This window comes from Schistocerca piceifrons, chromosome 6 (genome assembly GCF_021461385.2).
Source record: "Schistocerca piceifrons isolate TAMUIC-IGC-003096 chromosome 6, iqSchPice1.1, whole genome shotgun sequence".
Taxonomy (NCBI): Eukaryota; Metazoa; Arthropoda; class Insecta; order Orthoptera; family Acrididae; genus Schistocerca; species Schistocerca piceifrons.
Window position 1 is genome coordinate 583057284 of NC_060143.1, and position 18217 is coordinate 583075500.

Consider the following 18217-nt stretch of genomic DNA (forward strand, 5'->3'; position numbering starts at 1 on the left):
GATAACGGATGCAACTACAGGTTTGTTAGATATTACTTATTGCTTCCATACTGGTAAGTTACATTTACTTTGAACATGGACCATCACATGAAAGGTTTTTCTTCTTTCTTTACAAGGGAGTGGCAAAATTTAATTCATGAAAAAGTCCCTCGGTATCGAATTCTGTTGCTTCATCTGTTGCGAAGTTTTACACGTAAACTGCTTGTACTGTTGAGGAAGAAATGGCAGTATTGTCAAAAGGTAAACCATGGATGGTTTTCAGATGAAGTACGACATGGCATGGACCTGCCATGGTGTTTCCTCTTTTGAAAATAATGACAGTTTTCCATTCTTCTGTGTCAGAGTAAACGTTTTTAATAGCTGTGTGATATGGGTGAGGATCAGACACCTTGAAGAGAGGGCATTTGGAGATCTTACCGCCTGCACTGACAATGTTTCAGCAGCGTCTTTAAGTTCACAGTAGTCAGTTGTATCCATCTGAGTCGCATGGAACGAGTTCGTAATTTCAGCGGATGGAACTGCTGAGGTATGCACTGCTTCTCACAAAGACCATGTAGCTTCTGGTAATGATGTTGCAAAGATTTCTTCCGTGATTTGACATTTGGAACAAGTCCAATGTCATGAAACGAAGTACTAAAATCACAAGAGCTCTGAAAACGCATTTTGAAAACAAAATATGTTTAGAACGTTGACATTTTCCACCCTTCATATATTTCTTGTCATGATTTCTCTGGTCTTGAATACCTCTGAAATTGCGAATCACATCCATTTATGTGACTTGTTTCGTAAGTAATCAGTCACTCACATCGGATGGCACCGACGTTTCATACATATTTTAATTTTTAATCTTCCACTGCAACAGAAGAACCTTACAATCATAGACACATAACAAAAGACTGATGTTAATGAAGTTTGTTAATATACGAGTTATTGACCCATGATCTTCAGAAAATTCACAGGGCTGCTTCACATGCATAGATTGATTCAGTTTGTCTCTGTTGTAGCGTGTGTCACGTTTATTTTCCACTGTGTATTTTTTACTGTATTACTGATGATGCCACAGATGTAGTCTCCAGCTCAGAGCCTCTGTGAGCTATTTCCAGTGCGAACATGAAAGCTGAAGGTTTAACAACAAGCTATAATCTGAAAAATTTCGTTACCAAATACTATACCGAGAAACTATTTTCTTGTCTGTTCTCACTTATATTATGCATTTGAATTTTGTATTGCATTTTGCGTCGTATACGCGAGTACGGCTCCTGTAAGAGGATTTGCTGCGTCTTCGGTGAATTTTATGAAGCACTTTAATATTTCGTCAGCAATATAAATCTCCTGTTGGACGAATGATAATATCGTAGACCTGCAACAGAAAGAGGATAATTATACGCAGTTATACAAGCAGACAGAAGAAAGAAGACATCCACGTAAACAAGTGAGAAATAGAAATGCATTAAAGCAAAGACCTAACACGACATTTTCTTAAAGCCATTTTACGGTATGATATTCACCAAGTCTAGTAGCACTGTGTTGCTTCATCTTTAGCCCATGATTCAGTATTTCGTCACTCTACCCTGTTGTCTGTCAGTTACTGGTTTTGTATATTTTGTGTTTGGGAAAGTTAAGATCTTAGAATTAGAATACTCCTAATTAGGCAATGACCTGTGTCAGTTATAACATGGCAGGTCATGCCATGTGACGCCCGATGTCGAGACGTTAATATCGTTGTAGCCGTATATTATGTAATAATTTGTATGTTACATGACAGTAATAAAATGCGTTTCTAGCGTTGGTTGCTACAACTGTACACAGAACGAAAAATCTGCAGACAGTATTAGAATGTTTACTGTTATTTATAAATTTTAATTTTGTTTATGCCTGTGGAGTATACACATCTTAAGCAAGTTAGTAAATACATAAATATAGTATATACCGTAACTATCAAATATGTCTGTCACAGGCAGTAAGAAACCAAGAAATAGGGATTTAAAATGCTGCATTAGTAGCAAATATTTATTACCGCACAAAAACAGATTCCCGAAAGCACTTCCAATTTTGTGAACAACATTTATGCTATCTGTTGTGTCATCTCACATGCAAGTTTTCAGGGTACACAGCACTCATTGTTGTTAATCGTTACTAGAGGACTGAACCCAATACATTGGCAGGGGAAGGTCGCAGCAACCTTGGCTGATACATAAGTTTTGCCTGCCAGTGGCAGTTAAAACACATTGGACAAGAAAATAATTGGACGCCCCCAGAAGACATGGTGAAGTTTATACCGAGTAACGCTTCCTACGGCCTCGATAACACCCTCACTTTCCTTGACACGGATGCATGTGCAGATTAGGTTAGGAAGTGTACCATAAGGACGTTGTGTCCTCTCCTGAGGCATGCTGGCCCTCAGTAGCGGCTCCTTGATACCCTGGAAACTCTTACTGAACGGAGTTTACGACCGAGCTGCGCATGCGCATTCTTTGTCCAGGAGAGATCTAGCGATGTTGTTGGCCACAGGAGTAACTCAGTATAGCCCAGGCACTTCACAGAGTCACTACCATGTGTGGAAGTACAGTGTCCCGTTAAAAAATAACAACAAGATTTTGTTGCATGAGTGATAACACTTGAGGACGCTCGACGTCTGCTACGTACCGCTGTGCCGTCAGAGTTTCCTCAACGACGACCGGCCTTGACCTGAACTCACAGCCGATGGCTCCTCACATGAATAGTTTGCTGCAAACCACTTTGCCTCTCCGAAACACCGGAGGAACGAGACCTCTCCCCAGTTCGCCGCCATATTCGCCGTCGATGGTCATCCAGGGTCGTGCAGAACTACGGTTCATCCCTGAACATTGGGCGACGCCATTCGTCAGCACTCCATGCTTTCTAGTCACGGCACCTCTCCAGACGCACCCACCTGTGTCGTGTTGGTAACTTTACTCTACGCAGGGGACGGTAATTCCCTAGTCTGCCCGCTGCTGGCCTCTTAATAATGGTAAGCGATTAGACAGAATGTTCAGTACCTTCTCTCGGATGGCAGGTGCGGATGTGTGCACGATTCGGCGATCCTCCCTTTCCGTGGTCTGTTGTAGAGGCCCGGAATCTTGATAAAAAGTACGCCCTCCCTCTTATTCCCACGCCATCCAATGCAAAGCAACATCGCAAATCTGAACAGTGCACTATTCGACCTAATGGCCAAATGTAGACATTTCGTACTTTTGTCACGTGTTGATAACGCTGTGTCACTCGAGTACGTGGTATCTATGTGGCTTTCACAGTGATCGCTCAACACTTGGCGTTGTTCATGCACCTCGTTAACCCTATCAGGACTGGTAACAGCGCTCGACATGAACGACACTGACGCACCGCGGTCCCCGTTCTACCAGTCACAAATTTGGAAGTCTGATCATTGACATAACCACAGATGGTACGAAGTTACAGTGATATACGGTCATGTGTTCTGGGTGCTTCACATGTTTTCTCAGGAAGTACAAATGATTATAAAAAAAGGAATAAACAAAAAATGCTCGCGAAATAGCGATCGATAGAGTTGAGTGGTTTGGTCGTGAAAGTGATTCCTGTTTATGTGCCCCAATAGCATGTGAACAGTGCAGGTCTGTGAAGAAACAGCTTTCAGAATAGACCTGATGTTACCAGAACTGTGTCACTGTAACTGACGTTGTAGTAACCCATCTCTCTGTGTCCAATGTTTGCACTGTTATGAGACATTCCAGCATTTCTGCAATCGACAATGCCACGGAGTAAGGAACAGATCTTACTGAAGCTTGAGGTAGGTGAAATAGGTTGCGGCCGTTAACAAACTGTTCTAACATCGACGTGTGAAAGATATTCGTTCTACAAGACTTTTCTTTTCCGTAGTACAACCAAATGCAAATTTTTTACTGTTCATTCAACAAAATGGGCATGAAGTGGCAAGCATTTTAACTGAAACAACAATAGTAACCGTTACCTGACGGTCCACAAGAGGGAATATCATTCAACGTTGTTACTATCACGTCCCTTCAAGATTGTTTATTTAGCAATAAGTGTTCACCAGCGTGTCTATCAAAATATATTTTATACAGCCATTCTTTAGGCTACGTACCTTTGATATTATTTTTCAGTATTAGCCAATATTTAATTCCTGTTTTCCTTTTTCAGTGAGCCTCGCACTCAAGCTACGATTTCTCATTTTAAATAAAACTGTTGCTGTATGAATAACTATCCGTGCTGATTTTCTGGGGCAGTATTTGGCGCAAACTCGCGGTTAGTCATCTAGAGAGCAACGCTGGGTGTCCCTGCTGCTCACTGATGCCCATTCGCTCCGACATTCTGGCCTCCCGCCCGGCAGCTGCTGAGAATATGTGCGATGTCTCTGATGTGAAAGAAGTACGGATCGGTCGCAACTACAACTCTGCCTTGCTCAGAGTCAACTCTATGTCCAGAATCCAAATCACAATAACTTTATTTTTAACAATACTCGCAGCACTTTCCCTTATTGAGACATAGACAGAACTGTATCTCCATCTGTTCTCTTCACACATTACATCTTGGCAGGTGAGATGAAAAGAGAACGGGGATAGTCGAGCGTGGACTGAGAGCGGCCAAATCGTTTATGTAATTCCCGTAAAACCCCAACACCGTTCACAGAAACATCTACACTCATGAGACATATTATTAGGACCAGCTACTTAGCTGCGTATTCGTCCACCTTTGAAGCGCAGTGCAGCAGCCATTCAGCGTGGCATAGATGTTGAACTTCTTGGTGCGTTTCTGCAGGTATGTGGGACTACACTGAAACGCACAGGTAAGGCAATTGCCACAAATTACGAACCTACTGTCTCTGGGAACGGAGCTGGGCTCAATAGCATTCCAGACGTGTCCTATATGTTTCAGATCAGTTGAAACTAGTGATCAAGGCAGGACAGCCATTTGAATGCACTGTAACACCCCTCAGACAACTTAAGCACAATTCTGGACTTGTGACACGGACAGCTATCCTACTGTAATGTGACACTGCCGTCGAGGCGGCCATCAAGCAGGAAGGGATGCAGGAAGTCCACACAAACGTTCACGTAGTTCACAGCTATGGAGGTGCCTTCGGTAACTTCAATAGTTTAATATTTCTTCAGTATATTATTAAGATTTGTGGTAATTTTGTGTCCTGAGTTGTTTATGAGATCTACAATTGGACGCATAGGACAACCACTTTTGTGAATCTTAAGTTGAGACCTCAGCCTCGTGGATTGTTTATTCATTACAACACGGTACTGGGCTTCATTAATGGTTAGTAGAAAATTTAAATTTTAAAAATTTTTTCAGCTGATTCTTATAATTTAGGGGCGTGGTCTGTTTTTAGTATAGTGATACTATTAGATTCTAAAAATTCAAGTGGTTTGGAATTGCAGTCACACAATAACTGCTGTGTTGCTGTTACCCGACTTTTCAAAATGGCGCCATACCTAAAAAATGTTCCTGTTGATGTCTGTATTATCTCTTTAATTTGAACTGATATTGAAAATTTGTTTTCCTTAAGATTTTCTTTTATGGTTTTATTTGCTTTATGAGCAATGGCAGTCTATGTGTTGCAGTTAAACCTAGCTGTGGCACAGGCTACTTTGTTGATAATTAAATTGTTCACATTATTGAGTAAGTGTATGGTTCTTTAGCATCAGGTGCAGTCTAGTGTGGACTTTATTACATTACTATTTGTTCAATGGCTGTACTTGAAAAAACCCCTAAACACCATGTTTTTAGGCACCAAAAGTACTACTTGTTGTGCTGGTCGCTTCTGTAATGGTAAATCGTTGAAATTTTTGCTATATGTCCCTAACATGATGATCTCTGGGAACTTCTAAACCTTTTTCGATTTTAACATGTGTTACAGGGATCCAGAGGTTCAAATTCAAATACTCACGTAAAAACGTCTGAACTGAGGCGTAAATGCTGTTTTAAGTGACGTAGAGAGAGCATGGTAAGGGTTCTGGGTTCATTGCAAGGGTTCGGACGCCACTATCTTGACCTGGAAACTATTCGTTGGTGCTACTTGACATCGTAGGCACCTTACAAAAAGTTGTCATACTAAATTTTTGGTACTTGTAAATCAAACACTGCATGATTTGGTATACTATAGGCGTAGCCTAATAATATTGTGCTCTTCTGTATAAAGTACTGTAAAGTGAACTTATATTGAACGGAAAACGATTCTGTTTTAACCTTACCATACGTGTATTTATTTTTCGTTTACATGTGTGGAAGTATGTAAATATGTCGAAGTATACATGTAAAATGTCAAAACGTTACTGAGATACAGACTTCATCTTATACAAGCAGCACACCCCGCTGTAACAGGGCAAAGAAGGGAATTAGTTGAACAATTCTTCCGTCGGAGCACAGACAAGACAAATACGCTTACCCAGTAAAAGATTCAGAGAGAAGTGGGGAACCAGCTGCCGCAGTCCCCTTTCCGCCTTCCTTACCAAAAGGTTTTGCCATGTGAGCATATTCACGCTTTCTTGTGCTGCAAGACAGTAGCAGAGAGACACTGACATTAGAAAAGAGAGGGTGGGAGAGGGGTTGGGGGAGAAAGAAATGGATGAATGTCATAATAGTGGAAACTAAAGACAGAGGAGACAAAGGAAACCAGAAAGAGAGATGACTGGGACAACACATAGGCTTAGGGGTCTGCAACCTTCCCATTCTCCCTCCCAACCAGTAAAAGTTGACAAGAAAAGCCTGCCCACTTTCTCCCACCTCAATCACGCTTTAACGTTTCCTAGTCTAAGGCCAAAGCCTCAAGCAAACCACCCCCAGGACACAAATGGAGAGGAGACAATGGTGGCTGAAAAGAAAGATAACAATGGTAGTGTGACAGAGAGAGACAATGAGTAGGGAAGAGCGAGAGAAAGGCATGAAGACAATGACAATGGGAGACTGACAGACAGGGGAAAGTCCAATGGGAGAAGAAGTAGACATGGGAAGGAGACGTATGTATGTAAAGAGTAGCAGTGAGAGGGAGATGATGAATATAATGGCATCGCTACAAAGAGGGTTTTGGGTAAAAGGAAATAGAATGTTCTGTATTAAAAGAGTGCGAATAGTTCACATGCCAATATCCTTGGTGAGGTCGTCGTAATGAGGATTGACACAGTTGGTTACCCACTTTTCAGTTAAAGTCTTTTATAGAGGATTACATTTGCCTTCTTTGCGCTCAAATAGTGGTATTTTACTTCTGGTATATACATGCTACATTTAACAACAAGTCGTGGTTTTTCCTATGTGATCGTGGTAATGTTGCCGACCAAAGCTTCTCTTTTTCACAGGTAAACAGAAGAAAATTCGCTCCTATTGTTCTCACCCTTTTTATACCCTCCTTTATTTCCTTTTGAATCAGCTGAAGTAAATATGCCACTTTTGTTTCTTACCCTATAACTTGTTTCCACTTTGTCAATTTCAACTGTGTCACATAAAATCCTCCTGAGCACTACTACACTGTCAATATTCTACATCTTGTTATAGTATAACAAGGTGGTTCCTCAATTATTATTATTATTATTATTATTATTATCCCTTAATATAAATTTAATATTTATCTGAAATGGGCTGTGTGCGTTTGTAACAACCAATGTTTTATTTATTAACACGATAAAACTTAATGAAACTTTTATCAAACTTTGAACACATGTCTTTCCAGTTTAAAAAATCTGTGCAAGATGTTGGATTAACTACGATAGTCTGTAATTTTCTGAGGAAGAAGAAATTCCTACTTAAATAAATATTTTATACACAGAAAAGGTTATCTGCATCTTTTGCGACCATTATCAGTACGTACTTGAACACGTGGAGGTTGCGACAACATATAGATAACTGCATCCGCTATGTCTTCAGGTTCCATCATAGGCGTACGCACATTTTCCAGTGCTTCAAGCGAATACTTTTTTAAGTTATTGTATATATCTGTTTTCACAATTCCTGGCGATATTTCCTAGAACAAAAATCAAACCATAAGAAACAGAAGATAATGTTTAATTTTCAAAACTGTTTTATTTCCCCTTCAAATTTAATATTTATCGAAGGATCATTTATATATTTCTCAAACTTATTATCCTAGATGTAGTATATTACACGTACGATGGTTATTCGGCAAGTAAGAAACAATCGGTCACAAAGTGGAAACCACAGTGAAAATCAAAAATGTTTGTTTTGGAACAGTTAGTTACAACTTCCACCTCCCTCGCTGCATAGTCGCCGCTCCGACTTAGACGTCTGTTCTAGCATTGTACCAACTTTACAATGCCCTCATCAAGAAGACAGCCTGCTGTGTTTTCCGACAATTTTCTACGCTGGTCTGCAGCTTGTTGTCTGTGCAGAAATGTTGCCTTCATAGCCGGCGGTACATCAAAGCAGGGACGAAAATCTTAGGGAGCAAATTGCGGGCTGTATGGTGGGTGATCAAACACTTCCCATGGAAAACGCTGCAGGAGTGTCCTCAGTGTCCCTGAAGTGTGCAGCCGTAAACAGTCATGAAGAAGATAATGCATGACAGTTACATTACGTGAAGTTGCATGAAACTAGGCCAAAATCTCCCGGCACGCATCATATTTTGTGGAAGTCATCATTCTCTAGGCATCTCTACACGCTCATTGTGCGCTCAGAACTGGAAAGAGCGATCTGACACTATCTTCTGGCATACTAGAGACACTGTCCAACACATTTGCGCCAAGTTTGATCGGATGGTTTCCATTTCGCGACCAATCATTCCTTACTTTCCAAATTAGCCCTCATACATTGTAAAATAAAGACTTGTCCAGTCTAGAAAACAAAGTAGAGTTGTTAGGTCAGATGCACTTTTCAAAAAGTGTTAAACTCATAAATAGTGAATAATTTCTATTACATAATTTAATTAGTGTTCCCTAAAGGTCGTATATTAGATCCCATGGAAAGTATGAAGTTGACTTTAGTAAACGTCTTTATTTGGTGATGGAGTCACTCTTGAGAATTCAGTGGGTCAATTTGATTAGAATATTGTGTGAATTCTTCTTTGACGATCCTGAGACTTGCGTATGTTTGTCATATGTACAGTAAAGTTCATGCCTGGTCATAGTCAGCTTACTGAGATACTATTTTGCCAGTCGTATATAAGTACTGTGAGACAGATGCTTTCGAGTAGTTGTGTACTGTATCCACAGAATGGTGTGTGCTCTTAGCTAATGAATAACTTATACATGCATCATTCGCCCAAAAGTCTTCAGAAATCCATAGCTGTTACATATGTTACGAAGGTAAAATTTCATAGAGACTCGTTTCGCTACTTTTAGACAGTTGAACTTTCATTGTCAGTTTTCCATTACGTTTTGAAGGCATGGATTTGTTTTAACTCTTCCTGAAACATAGGTAAAATTTCTACGTGCGTCTTTGGGTTGGCTGATCTGGCAAGAGAGTGAAACGGAAATATAGGGCCAGAGCTTTATACACTCATGCGCGCGCGCGCACACACATACAGTATTCCAGGAATACTACAACAAACTTCGGTGGAAGAGGGTGGGGGTTTTCCAAAATCCTAATGAGGAATACAAGAGGCAGGACGAACTCAAATGCTTCGATCCATTAAAAAATTAAACTTCTCTCCCTTCTTTCGTTGCTCCCCGAAATTGTACTGGACAGGCATTGCAAAATTTGTATGAAACTGTTTGGCAGCAATGAATCAAATCTGGAAGTCCATCTAGTTGGGAACAGTTTCCTCAGGGCCTAACACGTCTGTTAGTCATCAGTTTCTCTTATTTGTCATCTCTGAAACACATAATCACTGAAGCACACATATATTCATGGCCCTTTGTCCTAAAACTGTTGCAGTTCCTACATATTCATTGCGGAATCATTTAGTAGAAAATTTTGTTGTGTAATGAGCAACATGTAAACTCAGTACCTAGGTAAAATGCTTTACTTCCTGACTGCATACCTGAATATTTCCCATTCAAAGGTACAGCATAATCGTATTATTGACCACTGCTTCTATCTAGCTGTGTTTTCATCTCACAGGATCATAGCCACTTAATACCACTGCTTCCCTCATTTCAAACTGATTTCCATTTGAATTACTAAAATTTAAGTGCAAATATCTTACCACAGAAAGTTGGTCCATACTAGAAATAGTAGGGCAGGGAGAGAAAGAGACATCCTTGAGCCCAACCTAGAAGCGATTCTGGGGAATCTCATGCAATTGAGCTTTTCATATTTTGCATTAAGCCCTCCCCCTCCTCCCCCCCCCCGCCCCCCGCCCCCCGCCACACACACATTCAGCACCCCTTGCATTCGTGGGAGCGAGATTCAGTTCACACTTTCAACAGCCCTCCCCCCCATCCCCCATTACACTACTGTTTGCATGAAACATCCCGCTACACCACTCTCCAACATTCCGCAAACCTTGGCTTCCACTCTGCAGCTATTTTTGCATTACTAACTTCCAAATATTGGTTTAAGGACTGCCTATGCCAGTCCTCACGTTGGTAGCTAAGTATCATTTGCCGTGGAATACTGGAACAAGTAAATTGCATTCTTCTTAATTCACAAATAAAAATCAACATTTGCTCTAAAATATAAGTAACGAATTACGAATTCTTATTCACTAAAAATGAGATTTTTACTTTAAATACTATCGCACAAGGTCTGAAAACATAAGTAACAGCAATTCCATTTTCACATCCTACTTGCTCCTGTTACTTACCAGATGGCTGCATGAAAAATCGATATTTCTTCTGTAAATAATTAAAAATCCACATTTGCTCCGAAAATATAAATAACAAATTAAAAATTCGTATTTGTTGAAAGCGATCTGTAGCTTAAATGCGACTCCACAAACCCAGAAAACGCGAAATAATTGCAAATCCTAATTCCTCCAATCACCAGCAGAATACTGCACAGTAAAATCGAGACCATAGTTCGATCTTTGTACCACGCCAATAGATTGCTCCAGTGTCAATTAAAAAACAGTAGCAGCACGAAAAATGCAACATTTACATTTCTGTTAGAGGTTAAAAATCTGTCTGATGTGGCAATATTGCAATACTGCAGTGTAAAAGAAAGTGTGAGTTAATTTCCACATATGTACAGTCGTTAAATTAATGACCAAAGTCTGAAGTATGCACCCCAAGGTAAAGATCAAAAGTCGTCATTTTTAGAAATTAGGCCTTAAAATTCGATGTCGTAAAACTAACCTATCCAGGCCTATAGCTGCAGGAAAATATGTGCTACGTTGGCATTCAAATAGACACTGAATCTGCTGTTTCTATCATCTCAACGTAATGACGCCGCAGTTGGTTCACCTACTGACACTAAGTAGAAAACAATTATAAATTTACATTATAATGAGACTAAAGATGGCGTTGACACGATAGATCAAATGATAGGGAAATATTCAACTGAGAGGTGTTTTCTGTACTCATGTGGACATAGAAGCGGTAAATTTTACACTATTTTTGTTGAACTACCCAGGTAGGAATAAGAAAAAACGTAATAAGCGACGACTCTTTCTTCAAGAACTGGGACTACAGCTCATGAAACCATACGTTGAAGAAAGGGTTACAAATATTGGAGGACTGCCAAAGCCTGTAATTTCAAGTATGGAGGGTATTCTCGGACGGAAAATCAAGCAAAACTTCGGTGCAAAGAAAGCTCATGGAGGTAAAGGTAGATGTCGTTTGTGTGTTAGTGTAAGCCATTCAAAAGCAGAAAAATACAACAAAGTTAACAAAACAACTATAATCTCCAACAATTGTAACAGATACTCTTGTGACAAACAGAGCAAGAAAAACTTTTGGATGTTCCAAGTGTGAGTAGATTCCGAAAAAAGTGGTGAATAATTTTGTCAAAAAACTAGATTATGTACCTAAACTATTTGTACATTACCTTAAGTTTATATTTTTTTAATACACTCCTGGAAATGGAAAAAAGAACACATTGACACCGGTGTGTCAGACCCACCATACTTGCTCCGGACACTGCGAGAGGGCTGTACAAGCAATGATCACACGCACGGCACAGCGGACACACCAGGAACCGCGGTGTTGGCCGTCGAATGGCGCTAGCTGCGCAGCATTTGTGCACCGCCGCCGTCAGTGTCAGCCAGTTTGCTGTGGCATACGGAGCTCCATCGCAGTCTTTAACACTGGTAGCATGCCGCGACAGCGTGGACGTGAACCGTATGTGCAGTTGACGAACTTTGAGCGAGGGCGTATAGTGGGCATGCGGGAGGCCGGGTGGACGTACCACCGAATTGCTCAACACGTGGGGCGTGAGGTCTCCACAGTACATCGATGTTGTCGCCAGTGGTCGGCGGAAGGTGCACGTGCCCGTCGACCTGGGACCGGACCGCAGCGACGCACGGATGCACGCCAAGACCGTAGGATCCTACCCAGTGCCGTAGGGGACCGCACCGCCACTTCCCAGCAAATTAGGGACACTGTTGCTCCTGAGGTATCGGCGAGGACCATTCGCAACCGTCTCCATGAAGCTGGGCTACGGTCCCGCACACCGTTAGGCCGTCTTCCGCTCACGCCCCAACATCGTGCAGCCCGCCTCCAGTGGTGTCGCGACAGGCGTAAATGGAGGGACGAATGGCGACGTGTCGTCCTCAGCGATGAGAGTCGCTTCTGCCTTGGAGCCAATGATGGTCGTATGCGTGTTTGGCGCCGTGCAGGTGAGCGCCACATTCAGGACTGCATACGACCGAGGCACACAGGGCCAACACCCGGCAATTTGGTGTGGGGAGCGATCTCCTACACTGGCCGTACACCACTGGTGATCGTCGAGGGGACACTGAATAGTGCACAGTACATCCAAACCGTCATCGAACCCATCATTCTACCATTCCTAGACCGGCAAGGGAACTTGCTGTTCCAACAGGACAATGCACGTCCGCATGTATCTCGTGCCACCCAACGTGCTCTAGAAGGTGTAAGTCAACTACCCTGGCCAGCAAGATCTCCGGATCTGTCCCCCAATGAGCATGTTTGGGACTGGATGAAGCGTCGTCTCACGCGGTCTGCACGTCCAGCACGAACGCTGGTCCAACTGAGGCGCCAGGTGGAAATGGCGTGGCAAGCCGTTCCACAGGACTCCATCCAGCATCTCTACGATCGTCTCCATGGGAGAATAGCAGCCTGCATTGCTGCGAAAGGTGTTTATACACTGTACTAGTGCCGACATTGGGCATGCTCTGTTGCCTGTGTCTATGTGCCTGTGGTTCTGTCAGTGTGATCATGTGATGTATCTGACCCCAGGAATGTGTCAATAAAGTTTCCCCTTCCTGGGACAATGAATTCACGGTGTTCTTATTTCAATTTCCAGGAGTGTATTATACTATATTATATATTTTTATATTATTTTATACTTTATAATATTTTTTAAATTGTAGTGTAGTGTACTTCGATAGTACTAGAACGACTTTTACTACTAATTTTTCTCCAGATAATTAGACTTCCTAAACTCAACTGAAAGATGTAAAACGCATTTCTAAAAACAGTTTTAAAAGAAATGTTCATTTTCTGGATCCTAATTATCCATCAATAGATCTTTCAGGAGTATGTCACTAATGTAATTCAAGTACAATTAATGAATTTTATTTATTTTTAATTTTTTTGTGATTGGCACAAAGTACGCCCGTCCCCCTTGGTAATACACGTTACTGAAAATGGCTTGGTATTGCCAGAGTTAATGACCACCTGTTCACGTTGTTAAATACTTACTGCGAGTATTCGATCTGTACAGTTGCATTTCCGCAAAATACGCGTTGCGAAAATAGAAATCAGTAACTATCTACACTACCACAAACATATTTGTAACATAATTGTCTTAGTAGGAAAGGAAGCAAAGAACAATTTTTTTTTTACTACCAAAAATATTACTTTGGTGACAGAAGAAAATGTACAGCTTCTAAACATACAACGAAAGAAGGTAGCACTGGGATATGTGACGATTCCAAAGATAATGTCAGAGTTGAACCTCGGGAAAAAAAATGTGCACCATAATATACTGCGAGGCGCCTAGCACTTCGCAAGCACAGATTAAATACTGCCGCATCTAAGTTTTCTGTATAATTCTTTAAAACACATGATTATCGAAATACAAACAAAATCGCCACGAGTATTCGAATTGGTACGTTTTGTATGAATACACTCCACTGCTATAAAGACTAAACAAATGCCACAACACGTATTAATGAGATGCTATTATCTATAACGTACAGATATGTAGATGTGGAAGTCGTCATGCTCTAAAAAGAAATTAGTGGATCGCAACCATAGGTTCTACCAGCCCATGATGCTGCCTCAGCTAGAATATACGCTTAATTAAAGCCCTCTCCCACATCATCCATACCAGGACTTCCAATAAGAAAAGGTTACACAAAACAGCTGCAAATATTATGAGGCACGTACCTCAACATCGCAGTATAGCAGTATGACGGTGCCGCTCTGAAGACAACAGAGCCACACTACACGGGAAATAATGTGAGTACAGCAGCAATAGTAGTGCGGAATTTCCAGTAGCTGCCGATATAACATAATTATATGACATAACAGAGTAGTTGAAGAGACATCAAGTTATTACCTACACTGTGTTGCACAGATATCAAACACACGACCATGTTCAGCCACGTGCGTAGTCACTTTGTAAAACCTATAAGCTGGCTACTAATAAAGTGGCCTGCTTCTGGACTTCTGAATGACACATATATGAAACATAACTTTTACCCTACATTTGGAGGTCATCCATATTAAACACTCTTATCGTATAGCACAACCCTACGTGTCGCTTATATGCAACATGTCCCCTAGAACATCCAACGCTCTGCACTGCAACAACTTTATAGAACTACCGAAGCAAGCTGGTTCCGTTAATGTAGATTTATAGTGCAGTTTCGTCAGGCAGGATACTTGCGCTGTGTGTAAACTAATGGCTTCGACTAATATTCCGGAAAAAAAGAAATGCTGGCCAATAATAACGTAACGGCGTAATTTAATGGTAAATTCCGCGATTTGTGTGACAGAGTACCAAATAGCGACATACAGACAGTACCACCGACGGTACTGCGGAGAATAACGCTTCCGCTTATTTTGGAGTCCGAGAATCTTATTATAATAGCATGCGGGCAGAATATAGTAGTTAACGGTCTGCCTTTAATCCAGTAGACAAATTGCGGAGGGGCTTCCGACCCAACGCTAGCAGCATTGGAGACACAGCGTGCAAGAGCAGGAGACACATTACCAGATTGTGTGCTCGAATACAGCGAGCGGGACCTGCTGTAAGTGGGTGATGGTAAATTGTCATGTGTTACCCAGTTCTCATGTGCTGTAAACGATTTGACTGCACCAGGAAGGTGAAGCCGCAGCGGTGTTAACGATCAACAACAAGCCGATACTGCTGACATAGTGCTCTCAAACTATGTCACTCTACCTGTAATGCGTCATAAAGTTCGGGTATATAGCACTTCAGCAAGCCTTCCGGCATGTGTAACAATAGCACCATACACCGGTGGCGATGTTAATACTGCTTGCTTATATGGATTTCCAAATCAGGTCCCTACCTCAAAGTCTGAGCGTTGCTGTATATAATTCAGACACTCCGTACAGCAGTTTTCAGTGGGTATGTATAATCACGTAATTTAGTTCGTGGGCAGGGTTATGAATTGCATAAATGAACTTGCTTACAAAAAATACATTTATTGCGAATTACAACAGTTAGATATCAGTTAGGTGAACTGTGAAGTTTAACATCTTGCAAAAAAGAAACATGCAACATTGGAGGAAATGAAGATTGCACAACGCACATTTAACACAGGTGACAGCATGTCGACGTCAATGGAACATTGCGCTGCCCTCGTCTTGGAAGCAAATTTTACACAGATGGATATCCTCGTTGCTTTATTCAGAATATCTGCCTCTGGTTTAATATTTTACACATCGTTTGCAGTAATTATCGCCTGTTTCGGTCGACAGATAGCATCCACAGAGTCAGTGTCCTTCACACGAATCCGAAACATACATTTGGAGAACCACAGAGTCTGTGCTATCCTCTGATAATCGTTTTTCACGCTTTAAAACACCATCTCAATGAAAACACACTGTTCCATCGCCACTGCCGGTGTAAAAGTACTCCTCTTCACTTAGCTCATCCGTGTGATGCTTAGCAGGGAGGGACCACTCACTGAATGTTGTTAATCCAACCTCCCGCGTGCTGTATTAAGACCAAACTTTTCCCGGCACAATATCGGCAGAACTGTATTGAGGCCTTTATTCTGGACAGGAATTTGGACGCATTTTCGCTCTGCACAGTTTACCTCCTACACCAACTGTATAAATATAGACGGGAAGGTTAAATGACCTTTATAGCTCTGCAGCTGCCGTGAGCTGGAACCACAACGCATACTGCTGCATCACGTGCAGCTGCAGTCGAATTGGAAAACTGATGACTCTTGAGCAGCAGTATCATGCACGATACGACATTCTGATGCAACCTGAGACACGGATCAGGTCCAAAATACTCTTCTCGGTATCACGAAAGGTCCAGAAACTGAGAACAGCCGACTTGCACCGTGGGTGTTCTGATTTGCCTGCTGCAACTAGAGATCAGGCCGATCTTCCAGTTTGCAGCAATAGCTGTGCCGTGCCTGCTGGAGACATCAATGCCGACCGGGCGGGATTAGCCGAGAGGTCTAGGGCGCTGCCGTCACGGGCTGTGCAGCTGAGCTTCGAGTCTTCCCTCGGGAATGGGTGTGTGTGTTTGTCCTTAGGATAATTTAGATTAAGTAGTGTCTAAGCTTAGGGACTGTTGACCTTAGCAGTTAAGTCCCACAAGATTTCACACACATCTGAACATTTTGAACATCAATGCGAGGACGTGAGTTTACATTCCGGACCCTGGACCCTGTGTACACATTAATTTATGTTTTCGACGATTGGGATTTTAGATACACAGAGAGGCTTTCAAGGGACCATTGATGCAACTAGCAATCGACCACTAGTACTTTAATCGTCGTACTGACGAAGTATCCAAAATTGTTTCTCCTAAGACGTGACGTACGAATTACGAGTGCGTCCACGTAGTAAATTTAGTAAATTTCGTGCGTTTCTATGTTTAAGAGGGTTAATCTCGCGTTTTTGTAAATGTTATTTCATCCAGCCATCAGCGCAATAGTTGCTCACTGAACAGCCAGTAACGTAGCTCTTGAACGCAGCAGCGACCATTGATGATACATCACGAGTCTTGCACGTCACATGGGACACCTCAGGTGTCACTTGTTCAGCCCATGGGCTCTGTTTCGCCGTCACAGAGGGTGAGTGGCGGGTAGTAACGCTGTCACGTCGCATGAGGTGAAGGGCCTATGTGGAGACTGGCAGCCTGGCCTCGCCCATTCACCCTGTGAGTGGACAGGTCGACGCTTCTTCAGCAGTGCCCGAGCAGGGGGAGCTGTTCATTGGTTATTGGGAGCTGTAATGTTAGGCGCGTTATGGAGCCCATTCGACAGATAGCGTTCAGGGCTGGAAAGAAAGCCAATGTGCCCTCTGTATGCCTGCTGGGGCGTCCTCATCCGAGATCTGGAGGCGGCCTTGCCTGTGGCTACAGAGCGTGCATGTTGCAATCGTCTGCAAGTTGTGGCTCACGTCAGCACCAGCGACGCCTGTCGCATGGATCCTGAAGCGATCCTCAGTTCGTACAGCCATCTGGCGGGGATGGTGGAAACTGCTGGACTCGTGTGTGGGGTGCAAGCAGAGCTCGCAATTTGCAACATCGTTCCCAGAGCTGGTCGGTGTTCTTTGGTTTGGAGCCGAGTGGGGGATCTCAACCAAATTCTTCGTCGACTCTGTGACGATCTTGGCTGCAGATTTCTAGACCTGCGTTATTGTGTGGGGATTTGTAGGACACTCCTTAACAGGTCAAGGGTGCACAACACAAAGGAAGCAGCTGCTCAGCAGAGTACTTGTGGAGTTCACATGAGGGTTTTTTAGCTAGGCTGAGGTCTCTGATGAACACTCGTCAGTAGATCCACAGAAAGGGGAGTCAAACTGACTTCAGAGTAGAGCCATTTCGACTGTCACAATTTTATCAGTAAACTGTCGACGTATTCGTAATAAAGTTCCCAAATTTACTGCCCTCCAAGAAAGTTGTCGCCCTCAAATTATTCTCTGGACCGAGAGCTGGCTGAAACCCGAAGTGGAAAGCTCTGAGA

The 18217-nt window shown here is 42.3% G+C and overlaps 1 protein-coding gene across 1 annotated transcript in view; it reads right to left on the minus strand.

The window, feature by feature from the left end:
• Nucleotides 1–1315: 1315 nt before the first annotated feature.
• LOC124803470 (farnesol dehydrogenase-like) overlaps nt 1316–18217 on the minus strand; it is a 59766-nt gene continuing 42864 nt past the window's right edge. Inside the window, exons 6-7 of the mRNA XM_047264661.1 lie at nt 7826–7978; nt 1316–1360 (exon numbers count right to left, since the gene is read on the minus strand). Of these exons, the coding sequence (XP_047120617.1) occupies nt 1316–1360; nt 7826–7978 (198 nt within the window). The remainder of the gene's footprint in view (nt 1361–7825; nt 7979–18217) is intronic.